The sequence below is a fragment of the Scatophagus argus genome, chromosome 12 (genome assembly GCF_020382885.2).
Source record: "Scatophagus argus isolate fScaArg1 chromosome 12, fScaArg1.pri, whole genome shotgun sequence".
Lineage (NCBI taxonomy): Eukaryota > Metazoa > Chordata > Actinopteri > Scatophagidae > Scatophagus > Scatophagus argus.
Window position 1 is genome coordinate 6,403,097 of NC_058504.1, and position 17,803 is coordinate 6,420,899.

Consider the following 17,803-nt stretch of genomic DNA (forward strand, 5'->3'; position numbering starts at 1 on the left):
TCGTAACACATACGACAGACAGACACTAATCATCCTTGGAGCACAGTACTCAAACTGTGCTCCTATCAACTTAATCCCGGACCCGACCTGGCCCGTCGACATCCTACGGGCAGGATACAACAACAACAACAACAACAATGGACGCTCAGGCCGCAGGTCACGGAGAAGGCCCCGAGGGAAACGAGCCGGCGTTAGGGACAGACTGAGACGCAGAGCACACCATTCACCTCTGCCCAGCATCCTACTCGCCAATGTCCAGTCACTGGAAAACAAGCTCGATGAACTCAGGGCCAGAATAAAGTTCCAGAGGGATATACGGGACTGTAACGTCATCTGCCTCACTGAGACATGGCTGACCCCCCTGACTCCGGACTACGCCGTTCAACCAGCGGAGTTCTTCTCAGTTTACCGCAAGGACAGGACGGGCGAGTCCGGTAAATCAAAGGGAGGTGGTGTGTGTCTGATGGTAAACAACAACTGGTGTGACAACAGCAATGTTGTGTCTGTCAGACACTCATGTTCCCCTGACCTGGAGCTCCTGACCTGACCATCCAGTGCCGTCCTTTCTACCTGCCCCGCGAGTTTACTTCGGTCACGGACACTGCTCTCACCGAGCTACATGAGGCTATATCCACCTATCAAGCTAACCAGCCTGATGCAGCCCTCATCGTGGCCGGGGACTTTAACCGTGCTAACCTGAGGAAGGTGATACCGGAGTTTAAACAACACATCGACTGCCCCACCAGAGGAGATAGGACTCTGGACCACTGTTACTCTCCTTTCAAGGATGGTTACAGGCAGTGGCGGTCCTAGCCTGAATGGCGCCCTGGGCGAACAGCCCCTGTGACGCCCCCCCCCCCCCGGCCTGGCTCACGCCCCCACCAACCCAAAGAGAACATTGGGTGAAAAGTATATGTATAAACTTTATTAAGATAGAAATACAATAAAACAAACTAAACATTAAACAACCAATTTAAAGTGCAAAACCATAAATATATGCAAGATATATATTGTTTTTAAAGTGCTTTATAAATAAAGCTGAATTGAATTGAAAGAAAATACAGATTTCATATCACAAGCATAGAAAAGCACGACAAAGAAATAAGGATAATTGAATATAAATGACAACAATAAAAATACAAGTCAAAATACACAAATCCTTCACACACACAGAACTAAAACCTGACCCTTCTGGTGACAACATCTCCCATTAGGAAAAAAGAAATCTGATGCCACCTAACTTGGCCCTCTGCGTACCAACTCGGTCCTGATGCTGTCAGTCAGAGGTGATGGCCAGTCTGCAGGGTCTGTTGAAAGAGGCTCCTCCCCAGTGGAAGATGAACTTTGTGGGGGTTCAGGCATTTCTGTAGAACAGCACATTTGATTTGGCACATTATTCAAAGCACACAGCAGTGGAACAAAACATGGTTTTAAGAAATAGCAAAACTGGATTAATCACAACTAACAGGAAAAAATGTGTACAGGCAGGTAAAATTCACAGATAAAACACACTGCTACTTCTATCTTCACACACACACACACAAATGACAGCAAAGCACCATCCACCTATAGGCTCCTGCTGAGGAGAAGCAGCAGCAAACTCCTCATGGCCTTCCTGAGACATGGCAGGAGATGCCACAGAAGCCATAGCAGCCGTAGAGGTGGATGGGATCTCCTGATCCTCTGCTCCAGATGAGGCCTCTGTTGCTGGAGACTCATCCTGGGCAGGAGGCGCTCCAAAATATTTTAGCAGTGTTGCTGGAAGTGCATCACTGTAAACATGCATGAACGGCACACTGAAATACATTAGCTATCACTTAATGTTATTACGCCTATTACATGCTATTAACCTACAGATTAACCAACGGGGAGAAATGCTCCATTGCCCAAATTCTATTAACGTTATACTGAGACAGAAAATAATGGGCGAAATGTGGGCAACGTCCGTCTTTTTAAGGCCAAATACAGTACGCAGCGATAACCAAATGGTCACATAGCAATGACAGCAAGGTGCTGATGGCTTAAGTGTAGACACAGTTATTGGTATGTATGTATGTTAACTCAGATAATGTTCAGGTTAACTATAACTAGCACACAAAACAGCAAACAAGCTAATGACCGCTAAACGATTAACGTTAGCCCCTTTTCATAACGTAATTACAGTCGAACATTAGCTACATACCTTTGTTTTTGGACCGTTTCTCTTCTTCTTCTTTCCTTTTCTTTCTGAAATAAGCACCCGATAGCTTTGGCCTTTTTCTGTCCATTATGTTTATTACCTGAATCGGAGTCGCCTCGGGAATCAACAGGTTACGCTAATGCCAATGGCCTCTGATGTGACGGACAGCAGGGGTCAAGACTAAACCAACACACTGGTGGGGTACAGATAGACGATAAACAAGAGTGTATGGAATGTGAAACAGGCCTTCAGTAGGCAACTATCTGGTGTTATGAATGAAATTTACTTTGAGTGCTTTTTGATTCCATTACTGTGGAACAATTAGGAGGATCCCCGTTCCCCCTCCTCCTTATCCCAGTGGTTTGACCTCGGTGAGTGACCCCACCTCCACCCCCTTCTTGTAGAGTTGCAGTAACTGCAGCGGCGCTCTCGGGGGGCGTAATTACATCGCCAGGGGGCGCCAATTATTAATTAATTATTTAAGTATTTTTATCTTATTTTTCGGTGGGCGGGGCGGAGGTCCTCACATGCCGCCCCCTGCAATGTGCCGCCCTGGGCGGCCGCCCAGTTCGCCCATATGAGAAACCGCTACTGGTTACAGGGCCAAGTCTCTGCCTCCGTTTGGCCTTTCGGACCACAGTGCAGTCCTTCTGATGCCGAAATACAAACAACGGCTGCAGCAGGAATCTCCTGCAGTCAGAGAAGTAACACGGTGGACTGACCAATCAGAGGCCGCTCTGCGGGGCGCACCTCAACGAGTTCACGGAAGCGGTTGTGGGATTTATCGGGAAAATGGTGGAAGACGTAACACCAACAGCCACCACCAGAACTTTTCCCAACCAGAAGCCGTGGGTGGACAAAACTGTCCGCGACGCGCTGAGGACCCGCACCGCCGCCTACAACTCGGGACTCGCCCATTTCTTGTTCTGAGATTCCCACCATATCTCACAGTCTTCATTTTTATGAGTGATTATTTAGTCAGAATTGTGTATGTGCTCAGACTTAATCATTCTTCATTTCAGTGATTTCCCCACAGAGGATAAGTCTAAGATAAAGGGAGGCAAAGAAAACAATGAAATACAAGGCAGACTTAACTATTATAAAAGTTCATTTGTATTGTACTTTTGGTCCGTTATATCTGGAGATGAAAGCTTTGTGAAGCTAAAGACAATAAAGTACGTCTTATCTCACACAACAGACAGAATATTTACACAAACACATTTAATATTATTAGACGTTAGACAGCACAGGAACAACAGTATTACTCATGGAAGATGATACTTGATCTCAGGATAAATGTGGAGCAAAATTAAGCTATAAAACATATATATGTGACAGAAGATAAGTCATTGTCTCCCTACAGTATGTTGGCGTTACAGGAGCCACGGTGTGTTACCTGAAGTGTAACAATCTGTCTAACAGCTTTTCTAAACCAGGGGTAGAAAAAAGCATAGATCACAGGGTTTAGACAGGAGTTAAAATACACCAGAAAACTCATCAAATTCTCAGTTGATGTGCCAATCAATATTTTGCCGCCTGTGAGAGAGACATAGTAATATGGACAGTAACACATCAGAAAAACAGCCACAACAATACCAAGAGTCCTGGCTGCTTTGATCTCAGACCTCTTAGCAGTCACAGTCTGTGAACGCATCGGCATGACAACTGCAATGTGGGAGCGCATGGCCCGAGCTTGAGAGATGGCAACAGAAAACACTCTCAAATACAGAGTTATGATAATAGATATGGGGAGAATGAAACCAAGAACAAGATCCACATCTCCTGCAATGTTAACCACACATTCTCCATAGCAAGATTTATACTTGCCAGGTTGTTTCAGGTGATCATAGAAAATAAAAATGCAGACAAAGAGAGAGTAGACCCAACACAAACTAACAGAGATTCTGACTGTTTTTAGAGTGACTCTGGTGTGGTAATGCAGAGGGTAACAAATAGCCACATACCGGTCGATTGATATGAGCACCATGCTTGTTACTGAGCTATAGATAATGACACAGGGTAACAAATAATACACACCACACATGATGTCACCGAAGAACCAGCAGTTACTCATTGAGATCATTTCAACCGGGATCACCACAAGGCCCACGAGAAAGTCTGAGACAGCCAGAGAGAGAAGGACGAGGTTGGTGGTGGTGTGGAGCTGCCTGCAGTGAGAGAATATCATCACCATGAACATCAGCATGAACAATATAATCATTGACAACAGAAGTTGAGAAATAACAGCAGAGATTGTGGTTAAAATCTTAAATGTTAATATTTTATGAAAACAACTATCAGCTGGTTTTTCCTTCTGTCAGCATTAGCATAACAGTGTATTAGTACAGCTGAGGCGTGTATCACTGCCTGAAGTGGGAGATGGCGATGATGACCAGCAGGTTGAGAGCTGCAGTGAGAAAAGAGATGAAGGAGAGAAAGTGGAAAAGCACAACTTCTGTCTGACTGCTCTTTGGCTTCCTGCAGGAGGCGTTGAGGAGCTGTGGAAAGCAGAGTTCATCTCCTTCCAGTGTCTCCATCATCAGAGAGGGGAGGAGGAGATGAGATGCTGCCAAACGCTGGCAGCTTTCTAACTGAAGGTCTTGGATAGATTGCATATTTATCTCCTCTCATTTTACTACTGCACTCAGGTCCTGCCTCTTTGTATCTCTTTTGGACATGGACTTCCTCTCTCTCTCTCTCTCTCTAGTCTAGTAGCTGCCAAGTGAGCAGCCATGGGTGCCTTCACACTGCCACAACAGAAACACTGTTGTTTATTAATGCTGGCCATAGGTAGCATATTGTTTATTTTGTTGGCTACATAATGTATTAGGTTGCCATTACATGGGGTATGTCTGGTGTATCTGAATATATATGTATGTTACATAAAATAGGACAAGGTGATCTTGGATGTGTTTTGAGTGTGGCCCGATGGGGTCATGTGACAGGGAGTATGGGGGGAGTTCAATAAAAGTGCTACCGATGTTTTATACTCCTTGTATAAATAGAAGATATGACAGCATGGACCAGTCAGAAGGACCAGATATGCTGCAGCAGTGCATAATTTATTTTAATGAGGTTTTTAACGAGTTTTCGTTCTTTAGCCCGATGTCTTCCTCTTGGCTCGTAGTTAAAAGACTGACGCTCTTTTGACTTGGAGTTTCTGGACTCCGGGAACTGCTTATATGAGGGGCAAGTTTTTCTGCTGAAATAAACAAAGCTCTGTTTCAAAATAGAAAGTTAACAGCTGCTAACCAACAACGCTATTCACGTTCATTCACATACTTCAGATAGCGACCGCTATGCTACACTTACGTTGTTTAGCATTATCCGGCTCTTGAGATGGCCCTTGCGCATTTGGTCCTACCGACTGGTCCATGCTACTTAAAAACTCTAAAGACTGACCGCACAAAAAAGAAAACCGCGTTAAGCGGCCCATATGTTGTCCACAGAACCAGTAGCGGTTTCTCATATGGGCGAACTGGGCGGCCGCCCAGGGCGGCACATTGCAGGGGGCGGCATGTGAGGACCTCCGCCCCGCCCACCGAAAAATAAGATAAAAATACTTAAATAATTAATTAATAATTGGCGCCCCCTGGCGATGTAATTACGCCCCCCGAGAGCGCCGCTGCAGTTACTGCAACTCTACAAGAAGGGGGTGGAGGTGGGGTCACTCACCGAGGTCAAACCACTGGAATAAGGAGGAGGGGGAACGGGGATCCTCCTAATTGTTCCACAGTAATGGAATCAAAAAGCACTCAAAGTAAATTTCATTCATAACACCAGATAGTTGCCTACTGAAGGCCTGTTTCACATTCCATACACTCTTGTTTATCGTCTATCTGTACCCCACCAGTGTGTTGGTTTAGTCTTGACCCCTGCTGTCCGTCACATCAGAGGCCATTGGCATTAGCGTAACCTGTTGATTCCCGAGGCGACTCCGATTCAGATAATAAACATAATGGACAGAAAAAGGCCAAAGCTATCGGGTGCTTATTTCAGAAAGAAAAGGAAAGAAGAAGAAGAGAAACGGTCCAAAAACAAAGGTATGTTGCTAATGTTCGACTGTAATTACGTTATGAAAAGGGGCTAACGTTAATCGTTTAGCGGTCATTAGCTTGTTTGCTGTTTTGTGTGCTAGTTATAGTTAACCTGAACATTATCTGAGTTAACATACATACATACCAATAACTGTGTCTACACTTAAGCCATCAGCACCTTTGCTGTCATTGCTTTGTGACCATTTGGTTATCGCTGCGCCTTAAAAAGACGGACGTTGCCCACATTTCGCCCATTATTTTCTGTCTCAGTATAACGTTAATAGAATTTGGGCAATGGAGCATTTCTCCCCGTTGGTTAATCTGTAGGTTAATAGCATGTAATAGGCGTAATAACATTAAGTGATAGCTAATGTATTTCAGTGTGCCGTTCATGCATGTTTACAGTGATGCACTTCCAGCAACACTGCTAAAATATTTTGGAGCGCCTCCTGCCCAGGATGAGTCTCCAGCAACAGAGGCCTCATCTGGAGCAGAGGATCAGGAGATCCCATCCACCTCTACGGCTGCTATGGCTTCTGTGGCATCTCCTGCCATGTCTCAGGAAGGCCATGAGGAGTTTGCTGCTGCTTCTCCTCAGCAGGAGCCTATAGGTGGATGGTGCTTTGCTGTCATTTGTGTGTGTGTGTGTGAAGATAGAAGTAGCAGTGTGTTTTATCTGTGAATTTTACCTGCCTGTACACATTTTTTCCTGTTAGTTGTGATTAATCCAGTTTTGCTATTTCTTAAAACCATGTTTTGTTCCACTGCTGTGTGCTTTGAATAATGTGCCAAATCAAATGTGCTGTTCTACAGAAATGCCTGAACCCCCACAAAGTTCATCTTCCACTGGGGAGGAGCCTCTTTCAACAGACCCTGCAGACTGGCCATCACCTCTGACTGACAGCATCAGGACCGAGTTGGTACGCAGAGGGCCAAGTTAGGTGGCATCAGATTTCTTTTTTCCTAATGGGAGATGTTGTCACCAGAAGGGTCTGGTTTTAGTTCTGTGTGTGTGAAGGATTTGTGTATTTTGACTTGTATTTTTACTGTTGTCATTTATATTCAATTATCCTTATTTCTTTGTAGTGCTTTTCTATGCTTGTGATATGAAATCTGTATTTTCTTTCAATTCAATTCAGCTTTATTTATAAAGCACTTTAAAAACAATATATATCTTGCATATATTTATGGTTTTGCACTTTAAATTGGTTGTTTAATGTTTAGTTTGTTTTATTGTATTTCTATCTTAATAAAGTTTATACATATACTTTTCACCCAATGTTCTCTTTGGGTTGGTGGGGGCGTGAGCCAGGCCGGGGGGGGGGGGCGTCACAGGGGCTGTTCGCCCAGGGCGCCATTCAGGCTAGGACCGCCACTGCACAGAACGGTCAAAACTTCACTCTTTCGCTGTCCATCTTGGATGATCGTGAACTCCACGACAACAATTCGTATTGGCCGCTCCCCGTTATCACTTCCGGTCCAACCCCGCAGTTGGTACATTCCCTTTCCGGTTGATGCTTGAAAATAGCAACGTGCTTCGAGACTTGTACATTTGTTTTGGTAATGTAATTTTGTTTTAGGATATGTAAAATATGTAAATATGTAAAGTGAAATATGTTTTCTAAAATGTAAATTTGGCTCAAACGTTGTAAAAGTGTTTCACATTTTGTAAAATTTGGGTTGCACTTCCAAGCCACCTTCCGGTTATACTGAAACGCCTTCCGGTTACACTGAAATCTCAGTAGTGCCTGTGAGAGCGTTTCAATGGTGTGCATGAGAGCGTTTTAGTAGTGTGTATGAGAGAGCATAACATCTCAGTAGTGTATGTGAAAGCATTTGTGTACGAGGCTTTTACTATAGTGTGTGAATATGTTGTGTTTTATATATGCATGTGAAAGGTAATTCTGAATAATGTCCCTAACGGCCACTCATATATTTGAGTGTTTTTTATTTGAATTCATACATAAATTCATGTTTTGTTCTATGTTAAGATTCAGTTTTTATTTGCATTATCATGCCATAAAATATTGGAGTTGAAGCTATTATGACTTCTTTACAACATTAATAGTGCTTTATGACGTGACTGACATTGTATTGTTTAGAGCAACATGGTGCTTTTTGATTAACAAGGCAGTTTGTATAGAGAGGCACGGTACAAGTTTTGACCGTGTGGAGAGCCATTTAAAGTGCCTGTGTTTAGGAGATTAACCAGCCATGGATGTGTTACCTGTTTGGTAGTGGATCGGACTGAGACATAAATGTGGATGTGTTGCCTTAACTAAGTAATGATCAATAAACACAACTACGGTGAGACACGTGCTATTAAGTTTACCATCTATTCATCAAAGTGGTCTTTGACTGTGGAAGTAAGCGGCCACGACAGGTGGTCAAAGGTAAAGAAATGGCCAACCGCTCCATTACCTGTCAGTTTACCCATTGAAGGATAACATAAACCTTGTAAGTTCTTTCATGAGCTACTTTTCAGTGACAATCTTCTTGCAGACTAAACAACAGCAGTACAACTCAATTATGAATATGCCTAGTTTTGGTTTAAAAATATACAGACAAAAGTCCAGAATTAAATGAACTAGTTTCTTGTATTTAAAACAATCATTATAATTTTAGGTCAATTACTGAACAGATTTCTATGAGATTAATCTCTCATCCTTACGAATTCACAGCTGCATAATACACACTCTGCTGTCTAACCTAATATAATCCTAAGAAAATGAGCCCACAAAAGTGTCTATGCAAACACAACAACAGCCTCAGTGATATAATGCGACTGATGAGTATACACCATCGACAGACAAAAAAAAATACAAAAGTCAAAACCTCCTGGCTGATGTTGAATGGTCAAACCTTCCACCAGAAGATGGCAGCGGTGTATAGACAGAGAAGAGTGGGCCACAGTTCAAAGCACATAAATAATTCTGTACTGACCAGGCAAGACAATTATGTTGTTGTAAATAAATGTAATCAGGCATGAAATTCAGACATGGTACAATGACAATAATTTGAACATGCAAGAATAGACCACCAGTCATTTCATTTTATATATATGAAAAGAGATAAAGGGAGGCAAAGAAAACAATGAAATACAAGGCAGACTTAACTATTATAAAAGTTCATTTGTATTGTAGTTTTGGTCTGTTACATCTGGAGATGAATGCATTTGATGAATTAGACGTTCAACATAAAAACAAGGGAGAGCTATCCTGCTGATAGTCGGCTGGGTAAAAGGGGGGAGAAGAAGAGGTAGACAGGACAGAGAGGATGAAAGAGAGAGAGAGAGAGAGAGAAACATACATGCAATAAACATCATAAATTATAACACACAGGAACAACAGTATTACTCATGGAAGATGATACTTGATCTCAGGATAAATGTGGAGCAAAATTAAGCTATAAAACATATACCGGTACATGTGACAGAAGATAAGTCATTGTTTCCCTACAGTATGTTGGCGTTAGAGGAGCCACGGTGTGTTACCTGAAGCGTAACAATCTGTCTAATAGCTTTTCTAAACCAGGGGTAGACAAAAACATAGATCACAGGGTTCAGACAGGAGTTAAAATACACCTGAAGAGTTGCCAAAATCTCAGTTGACATACCAATCAATATTTTGCCGCCTATAAGAAAGACATAGTAATATGGACAGTAACAGATCAGAAAAACAGCCACAACAATACCAAGAGTCCTGGCTGCTTTGATCTCAGACCTCTTAGCAGTCACAGTCTGTGAACGCATCGGCATGACAACTGCAATGTGGGAGCGCATGGCCCGAGCTTGAGAGATGGCAACAGAAAACACTCTCAAATACAGAGTTATGATAATAGATATGGGGAGAATGAAACTAAGAACAAGATCCACATCTCCTGCAATGTTAATCACACATTCTCCATAGCAAGATTTATACTTGCCAGGTTGTTTCAGGTGATCATAGAAAACAAAAATGCAGCCAAAGAGAGAGTAGACCCAACACAAACTAACAGAGATTCTGACTGTTTTTAGAGTGACTCTGGTGTGGTAATGCAGAGGGTAACAAATAGCCACATACCGGTCAATTGATATGAGCACCATGCTTGTTACTGAGGCATAGATAATGACACAGGGTAACAAATAATACACACCACACATGATGTCACCCAAGAACCAGCAGTTACTCATTGAGATCATTTCAACCGGGATCACCACGAGGCCCACGAGAAAGTCTGAGACAGCCAGAGAGAGAAGGACGAGGTTGGTGGTGGTGTGGAGCTGCCTGCAGTGAGAGAATATCATCACCATGAACATCAGCATGAACAATATAATCATTGACAACAGTAATTGAGAAATAATAGCAGATTGTGGTTAAAATCTTAAAGGTTATTATTTTCATGAAAACAACTATCAGCTGGTTTTTCCTTCTGTGAGCATTAGCATAACAGTGTATTAGTACAGCTGAGGCGTGTATCACTGCCTGAAGTGGGAGATGGCGATGATGACCAGCAGGTTGAGAGCTGCAGTGAGAAAAGAGATGAAGGAGAGAAAGTGGAAAAGCACAACTTCTGTCTGACTGCTCTTTGGCTTCCTGCAGGAGGCGTTGAGGAGCTGTGGAAAGCAGAGTTCATCTCCTTCCAGTGTCTCCATCATCAGAGAGGGGAGGAGGAGATGAGATGCTGCCAAACGCTGGCAGCTTTCTAACTGAAGGTCTTGGATAGATTGCATATTTATCTCCTCTCATTTTACTACCACACTCAGGTCCTGCCTCTTTGTATCTCTTTTGGACATGGACCTCCTCTCTCTCTCTCTCTCTCTAGTCTAGTAGCTGCCAAGTGAGCAGCCATGGGTGCCTTCACACTGCCACAACAGAAACACTGTTGTTTATTAATGCTGGCCATAGGTAGCATATTGTTTATTTTGTTGGCTACATAATGTATTAGGTTGCCATTACATGGGGTATGTCTGGTGTACCTGAATATATATGTATGTTACATAAAATAGGACAAGGTGATCTTGGATGTGTTTTGAGTGTGGCCCGATGGGGTCATGTGACAGGGAGTATGGGGGGAGTTCAATAAAAGTGCTACCGATGTTTTATACTCCTTGTATAATTAGAAGATATGACAGCATGGACCAGTCAGAAGGACCAGATATGCTGCAGCAGTGCATAATTTATTTTAATGAGGTTTTTAACGAGTTTTCGTTCTTTAGCCCGATGTCTTCCTCTTGGCTCGTAGTTAAAAGACTGACGCTCTTTTGACTTGGAGTTTCTGGACTCCAGGAACTGCTTATATGAGGGGCAAGTTTTTCTGCTGAAATAAACAAAGCTCTGTTTCAAAATAGAAAGTTAACAGCTGCTAACCAACAACGCTATTCACGTGCATTCACATACTTCAGATAGCGACCGCTATGCTACACTTACGTTGTTTAGCATTATCCGGCTCTTGAGATGGCCCTTGCGCATTTGGTCCTACCGACTGGTCCATGCTACTTAAAAACTCTAAAGACTGACCGCACAAAAAACAAAACCGCGTTAAGCGGCCCATATGTTGTCCACAGAACCAGTAGTGGTTTCTCATATGGGCGAACTGGGCGGCCGCCCAGGGCGGCACATTGCAGGGGGCGGCATGTGAGGACCTCCGCCCCGCCCACCGAAAAATAAGATAAAAAATACTTAAATAATTAATTAATAATTGGCGCCCCCTGGCGATGTAATTACGCCCCCCGAGAGCGCCGCTGCAGTTACTGCAACTCTACAAGAAGGGGGTGGAGGTGGGGTCACTCACCGAGGTCAAACCACTGGAATAAGGAGGAGGGGGAACGGGGATCCTCCTAATTGTTCCACAGTAATGGAATCAAAAAGCACTCAAAGTAAATTTCATTCATAACACCAGATAGTTGCCTACTGAAGGCCTGTTTCACATTCCATACACTCTTGTTTATCGTCTATCTGTACCCCACCAGTGTGTTGGTTTAGTCTTGACCCCTGCTGTCCGTCACATCAGAGGCCATTGGCATTAGCGTAACCTGTTGATTCCCGAGGCGACTCCGATTCAGATAATAAACATAATGGACAGAAAAAGGCCAAAGCTATCGGGTGCTTATTTCAGAAAGAAAAGGAAAGAAGAAGAAGAGAAACGGTCCAAAAACAAAGGTATGTTGCTAATGTTCGACTGTAATTACGTTATGAAAAGGGGCTAACGTTAATCGTTTAGCGGTCATTAGCTTGTTTGCTGTTTTGTGTGCTAGTTATAGTTAACCTGAACATTATCTGAGTTAACATACATACATACCAATAACTGTGTCTACACTTAAGCCATCAGCACCTTTGCTGTCATTGCTTTGTGACCATTTGGTTATCGCTGCGCCTTAAAAAGACGGACGTTGCCCACATTTCGCCCATTATTTTCTGTCTCAGTATAACGTTAATAGAATTTGGGCAATGGAGCATTTCTCCCCGTTGGTTAATCTGTAGGTTAATAGCATGTAATAGGCGTAATAACATTAAGTGATAGCTAATGTATTTCAGTGTGCCGTTCATGCATGTTTACAGTGATGCACTTCCAGCAACACTGCTAAAATATTTTGGAGCGCCTCCTGCCCAGGATGAGTCTCCAGCAACAGAGGCCTCATCTGGAGCAGAGGATCAGGAGATCCCATCCACCTCTACGGCTGCTATGGCTTCTGTGGCATCTCCTGCCATGTCTCAGGAAGTCCATGAGGAGTTTGCTGCTGCTTCTCCTCAGCAGGAGCCTATAGGTGGATGGTGCTTTGCTGTCATTTGTGTGTGTGTGTGTGTGAAGATAGAAGTAGCAGTGTGTTTTATCTGTGAATTTTACCTGCCTGTACACATTTTTTCCTGTTAGTTGTGATTAATCCAGTTTTGCTATTTCTTAAAACCATGTTTTGTTCCACTGCTGTGTGCTTTGAATAATGTGCCAAATCAAATGTGCTGTTCTACAGAAATGCCTGAACCCCCACAAAGTTCATCTTCCACTGGGGAGGAGCCTCTTTCAACAGACCCTGCAGACTGGCCATCACCTCTGACTGACAGCATCAGGACCGAGTTGGTACGCAGAGGGCCAAGTTAGGTGGCATCAGATTTCTTTTTTCCTAATGGGAGATGTTGTCACCAGAAGGGTCTGGTTTTAGTTCTGTGTGTGTGAAGGATTTGTGTATTTTGACTTGTATTTTTACTGTTGTCATTTATATTCAATTATCCTTATTTCTTTGTAGTGCTTTTCTATGCTTGTGATATGAAATCTGTATTTTCTTTCAATTCAATTCAGCTTTATTTATAAAGCACTTTAAAAACAATATATATCTTGCATATATTTATGGTTTTGCACTTTAAATTGGTTGTTTAATGTTTAGTTTGTTTTATTGTATTTCTATCTTAATAAAGTTTATACATATACTTTTCACCCAATGTTCTCTTTGGGTTGGTGGGGGCGTGAGCCAGGCCGGGGGGGGGGGCGTCACAGGGGCTGTTCGCCCAGGGCGCCATTCAGGCTAGGACCGCCACTGCACAGAACGGTCAAAACTTCACTCTTTCGCTGTCCATCTTGGATGATCGTGAACTCCACGACAACAATTCGTATTGGCCGCTCCCCGTTATCACTTCCGGTCCAACCCCGCAGTTGGTACATTCCCTTTCCGGTTGATGCTTGAAAATAGCAACGTGCTTCGAGACTTGTACATTTGTTTTGGTAATGTAATTTTGTTTTAGGATATGTAAAATATGTAAATATGTAAAGTGAAATATGTTTTCTAAAATGTAAATTTGGCTCAAACGTTGTAAAAGTGTTTCACATTTTGTAAAATTTGGGTTGCACTTCCAAGCCACTTTCCGGTTATACTGAAACGCCTTCCGGTTACACTGAAATCTCAGTAGTGCCTGTGAGAGCGTTTCAATGGTGTGCATGAGAGCGTTTTAGTAGTGTGTATGAGAGAGCATAACATCTCAGTAGTGTATGTGAAAGCATTTGTGTACGAGGCTTTTACTATAGTGTGTGAATATGTTGTGTTTTATATATGCATGTGAAAGGTAATTCTGAATAATGTCCCTAACGGCCACTCATATATTTGAGTGTTTTTTATTTGAATTCATACATAAATTCATGTTTTGTTCTATGTTAAGATTCAGTTTTTATTTGCATTATCATGCCATAAAATATTGGAGTTGAAGCTATTATGACTTCTTTACAACATTAATAGTGCTTTATGATGTGACTGACATTGTATTGTTTAGAGCAACATGGTGCTTTTTGATTAACAAGGCAGTTTGTATAGAGAGGCACGGTACAAGTTTTGACCGTGTGGAGAGCCATTTAAAGTGCCTGTGTTTAGGAGATTAACCAGCCATGGATGTGTTACCTGTTTGGTAGTGGATCGGGCTGAGACATAAATGTGGATGTGTTACCTTAACTAAGTAATGATCAATAAACACAACTACAGTGAGACACGTGTCCGTAAGTTTACCATCTATTCAAACTAAGTGGTCTTTGACTGTGGAAGTAAGCGGCCACGACAGGTGGTCAAAGGTAAAGAAATGACCAGCCGCTCCATTACCTGTCAGTTTACCCATTGAAGGATAACATAAACTTTGTAAGTCCTTTCATGAGCTACTTTTCACTGACAATCTTCTTGCAGACTAAACAACAGCAGTACAACTCAGTTATGAATATGCCTAGTTTTGGTTTAAAAATATACAGACAAAAGTCCAGAATTAAATGAACTAGTTTCTTGTATTTAAAACAATCATTATAATTTTAGGTCAATTACTGAACAGATTTCTATGAGATTAATCTCTCATCCTTACGAATTCACAGCTGCATAATACACACTCTGCTGTCTAACCTAATATAATCCTAAGAAAATGAGCCCACAAAAGTGTCTATGCAAACACAACAACAGCCTCAGTGATATAATGCGACTGATGAGTATACACCATCGACAGACAAAAAAAAATACAAAAGTCAAAACCTCCTGGCTGATGTTGAATGGTCAAACCTTCCACCAGAAGATGGCAGCGGTGTATAGACAGAGAAGAGTGGGCCACAGTTCAAAGCACATAAATAATTCTGTACTGACCAGGCAAGACAATTATGTTGTTGTAAATAAATGTAATCAGGCATGAAATTCAGACATGGTACAATGACAATAATTTGAACATGCAAGAATAGACCACCAGTCATTTCATTTTATATATATGAAAAGAGATAAAGGGAGGCAAAGAAAACAATGAAATACAAGGCAGACTTAACTATTATAAAAGTTCATTTGTATTGTAGTTTTGGTCTGTTACATCTGGAGATGAATGCATTTGATGAATTAGACGTTCAACATAAAAACAAGGGAGAGCTATCCTGCTGATAGTCGGCTGGGTAAAAGGGGGGAGAAGAAGAGGTAGACAGGACAGAGAGGATGAAAGAGAGAGAGAGAGAGAGAGAAACATACATGCAATAAACATCATAAATTATAACACACAGGAACAACAGTATTACTCATGGAAGATGATACTTGATCTCAGGATAAATGTGGAGCAAAATTAAGCTATAAAACATATACCGGTACATGTGACAGAAGATAAGTCATTGTTTCCCTACAGTATGTTGGCGTTAGAGGAGCCACGGTGTGTTACCTGAAGCGTAACAATCTGTCTAATAGCTTTTCTAAACCAGGGGTAGACAAAAACATAGATCACAGGGTTCAGACAGGAGTTAAAATACACCTGAAGAGTTGCCAAAATCTCAGTTGACATACCAATCAATATTTTGCCGCCTATAAGAAAGACATAGTAATATGGACAGTAACAGATCAGAAAAACAGCCACAACAATACCAAGAGTCCTGGCTGCTTTGATCTCAGACCTCTTAGCAGTCACAGTCTGTGAACGCATCGGCATGACAACTGCAATGTGGGAGCGCATGGCCCGAGCTTGAGAGATGGCAACAGAAAACACTCTCAAATACAGAGTTATGATAATAGATATGGGGAGAATGAAACTAAGAACAAGATCCACGTCTCCTGCAATGTTAATCACACATTCTCCATAGCAAGATTTATACTTGCCAGGTTGTTTCAGGTGATCATAGAAAACAAAAATGCAGCCAAAGAGAGAGTAGACCCAACACAAACTAACAGAGATTCTGACTGTTTTTAGAGTGACTCTGGTGTGGTAATGCAGAGGGTAACAAATAGCCACATACCGGTCGATTGATATGAGCACCATGCTTGTTACTGAGGCATAGATAATGACACAGGGTAACAAATAATACACACCACACATGATGTCACCCAAGAACCAGCAGTTACTCATTGAGATCATTTCAACCGGGATCACCACGAGGCCCACGAGAAAGTCTGAGACAGCCAGAGAGAGAAGGACGAGGTTGGTGGTGGTGTGGAGCTGCCTGCAGTGAGAGAATATCATCACCATGAACATCAGCATGAACAATATAATCATTGACAACAGTAATTGAGAAATAATAGCAGATTGTGGTTAAAATCTTAAAGGTTATTATTTTCATGAAAACAACTATCAGCTGGTTTTTCCTTCTGTGAGCATTAGCATAACAGTGTATTAGTACAGCTGAGGCGTGTATCACTGCCTGAAGTGGGAGATGGCGATGATGACCAGCAGGTTGAGAGCTGCAGTGAGAAAAGAGATGAAGGAGAGAAAGTGGAAAAGCACAACTTCTGTCTGACTGCTCTTTGGCTTCCTGCAGGAGGCGTTGAGGAGCTGTGGAAAGCAGAGTTCATCTCCTTCCAGTGTCTCCATCATCAGAGAGGGGAGGAGGAGATGAGATGCTGCCAAACGCTGGCAGCTTTCTAACTGAAGGTCTTGGATAGATTGCATATTTATCTCCTCTCATTTTACTACTGCACTCAGGTCCTGCCTCTTTGTATCTCTTTTGGACATGGACTTCCTCTGTGTCTCTGTCTGTCTCTCTCTCTCATTGTTTCTCTCTCTATCTAGGCCTGAAACAGCTTTGCATAGGGACCAACACAGTGTATTCTATCATATTCTATTCTAGGGTAGCGGGGGGCTGGAGCCTATCCCAGCTGAATACGGGTGAGAGATGGGGTTCCCCACACGGAAACATAATATATGAGTGTATATGTTTTTTTTATCTACACATATATTTTCCAACATATATGTACATATTAAAAATTGGCCCCCTACATACATGTCTTTCAACTATAATTATATATATATATATATATATATATATATATATATATATATATATATATACACACACTAACTGACAATGTTTGCATTATATTAAATCATGTTATATGCAAAGTCCAGCATAGGGGAAACTTGAGCTTATTCTCATAAAATGGACTCCCCTTTTTCCCAGCTCCCATGGGTTGACCAGTGCCATTGTACAGTGCAGTCCAAACAAACAAAAATCAAACAAAGTAGATTTATTTTCTTAATCAACATAAGTCATGAATGAACAAACAAAACAACATTGAAATCACCCAAAACTAGCTTACCTTGCACACAAGTAAGACAAAAGAAAATATAATCATCTTACCTAAACTCCCTGACCAGAAAAGAGGAGAAAAACAAAAGAATTAAATTCAAAG

The 17,803-nt window shown here is 42.1% G+C and overlaps 4 protein-coding genes across 4 annotated transcripts in view; all 4 read right to left on the reverse strand.

The window, feature by feature from the left end:
• LOC124067929 (trace amine-associated receptor 1-like) overlaps positions 1–5,596 on the reverse strand; it is a 34,397-nt gene extending 28,801 nt beyond the window's left edge. Inside the window, exon 1 of the mRNA XM_046405720.1 lies at positions 5,492–5,596. Within this exon, the coding sequence (XP_046261676.1) occupies positions 5,492–5,555 (64 nt within the window). The 5' untranslated portion in view covers positions 5,556–5,596. The remainder of the gene's footprint in view (positions 1–5,491) is intronic.
• On the reverse strand, positions 3,235–5,024 carry LOC124067931 (trace amine-associated receptor 1-like). Its single transcript, XM_046405727.1, has 2 exons — positions 4,547–5,024; positions 3,235–4,347 (listed from the first exon to the last, which is right to left on the reverse strand). The coding sequence occupies exons 1-2, from the start codon at positions 4,792–4,794 to the stop codon at positions 3,537–3,539; spliced, it is 1,059 nt and encodes a 352-aa protein (XP_046261683.1). The 5' UTR covers positions 4,795–5,024; the 3' UTR covers positions 3,235–3,536.
• Positions 5,597–9,658: 4,062 nt separating the features above from the next.
• On the reverse strand, positions 9,659–11,202 carry LOC124067932 (trace amine-associated receptor 1-like). The gene is made up of 2 exons (XM_046405728.1): positions 10,680–11,202; positions 9,659–10,481 (listed from the first exon to the last, which is right to left on the reverse strand). Exons 1-2 carry the CDS (start codon positions 10,925–10,927, stop codon positions 9,671–9,673), a joined length of 1,059 nt encoding a protein of 352 aa, XP_046261684.1. The 5' UTR covers positions 10,928–11,202; the 3' UTR covers positions 9,659–9,670.
• A 4,592-nt stretch (positions 11,203–15,794) lies between these two features.
• Positions 15,795–17,073, reverse strand: LOC124067927 (trace amine-associated receptor 1-like). The gene has a single exon (XM_046405717.1). The coding sequence runs from the start codon at positions 16,668–16,670 to the stop codon at positions 15,807–15,809; it is 864 nt and encodes a 287-aa protein (XP_046261673.1). The 5' UTR covers positions 16,671–17,073; the 3' UTR covers positions 15,795–15,806.
• Positions 17,074–17,803: the final 730 nt, after the last annotated feature.

Excerpts from the sequence above, each read along its gene's own strand:
- LOC124067931 (XM_046405727.1), bottom strand. The coding sequence starts at position 4,794 with ATGCAATCTATCCAAGACCTTCAGTTAGAAAGCTGCCAGCGTTTGGCA. Across the intron at positions 4,348-4,546 it reads ATCGCCATCTCCCACTTCAG|GCAGCTCCACACCACCACCA; the intron begins GCAGTGATACAC and ends CTCTCACTGCAG.
- LOC124067927 (XM_046405717.1), bottom strand. The coding sequence starts at position 16,670 with ATGATTATATTGTTCATGCTGATGTTCATGGTGATGATATTCTCTCAC.
- LOC124067932 (XM_046405728.1), bottom strand. The coding sequence starts at position 10,927 with ATGCAATCTATCCAAGACCTTCAGTTAGAAAGCTGCCAGCGTTTGGCA. Across the intron at positions 10,482-10,679 it reads ATCGCCATCTCCCACTTCAG|GCAGCTCCACACCACCACCA; the intron begins GCAGTGATACAC and ends CTCTCACTGCAG.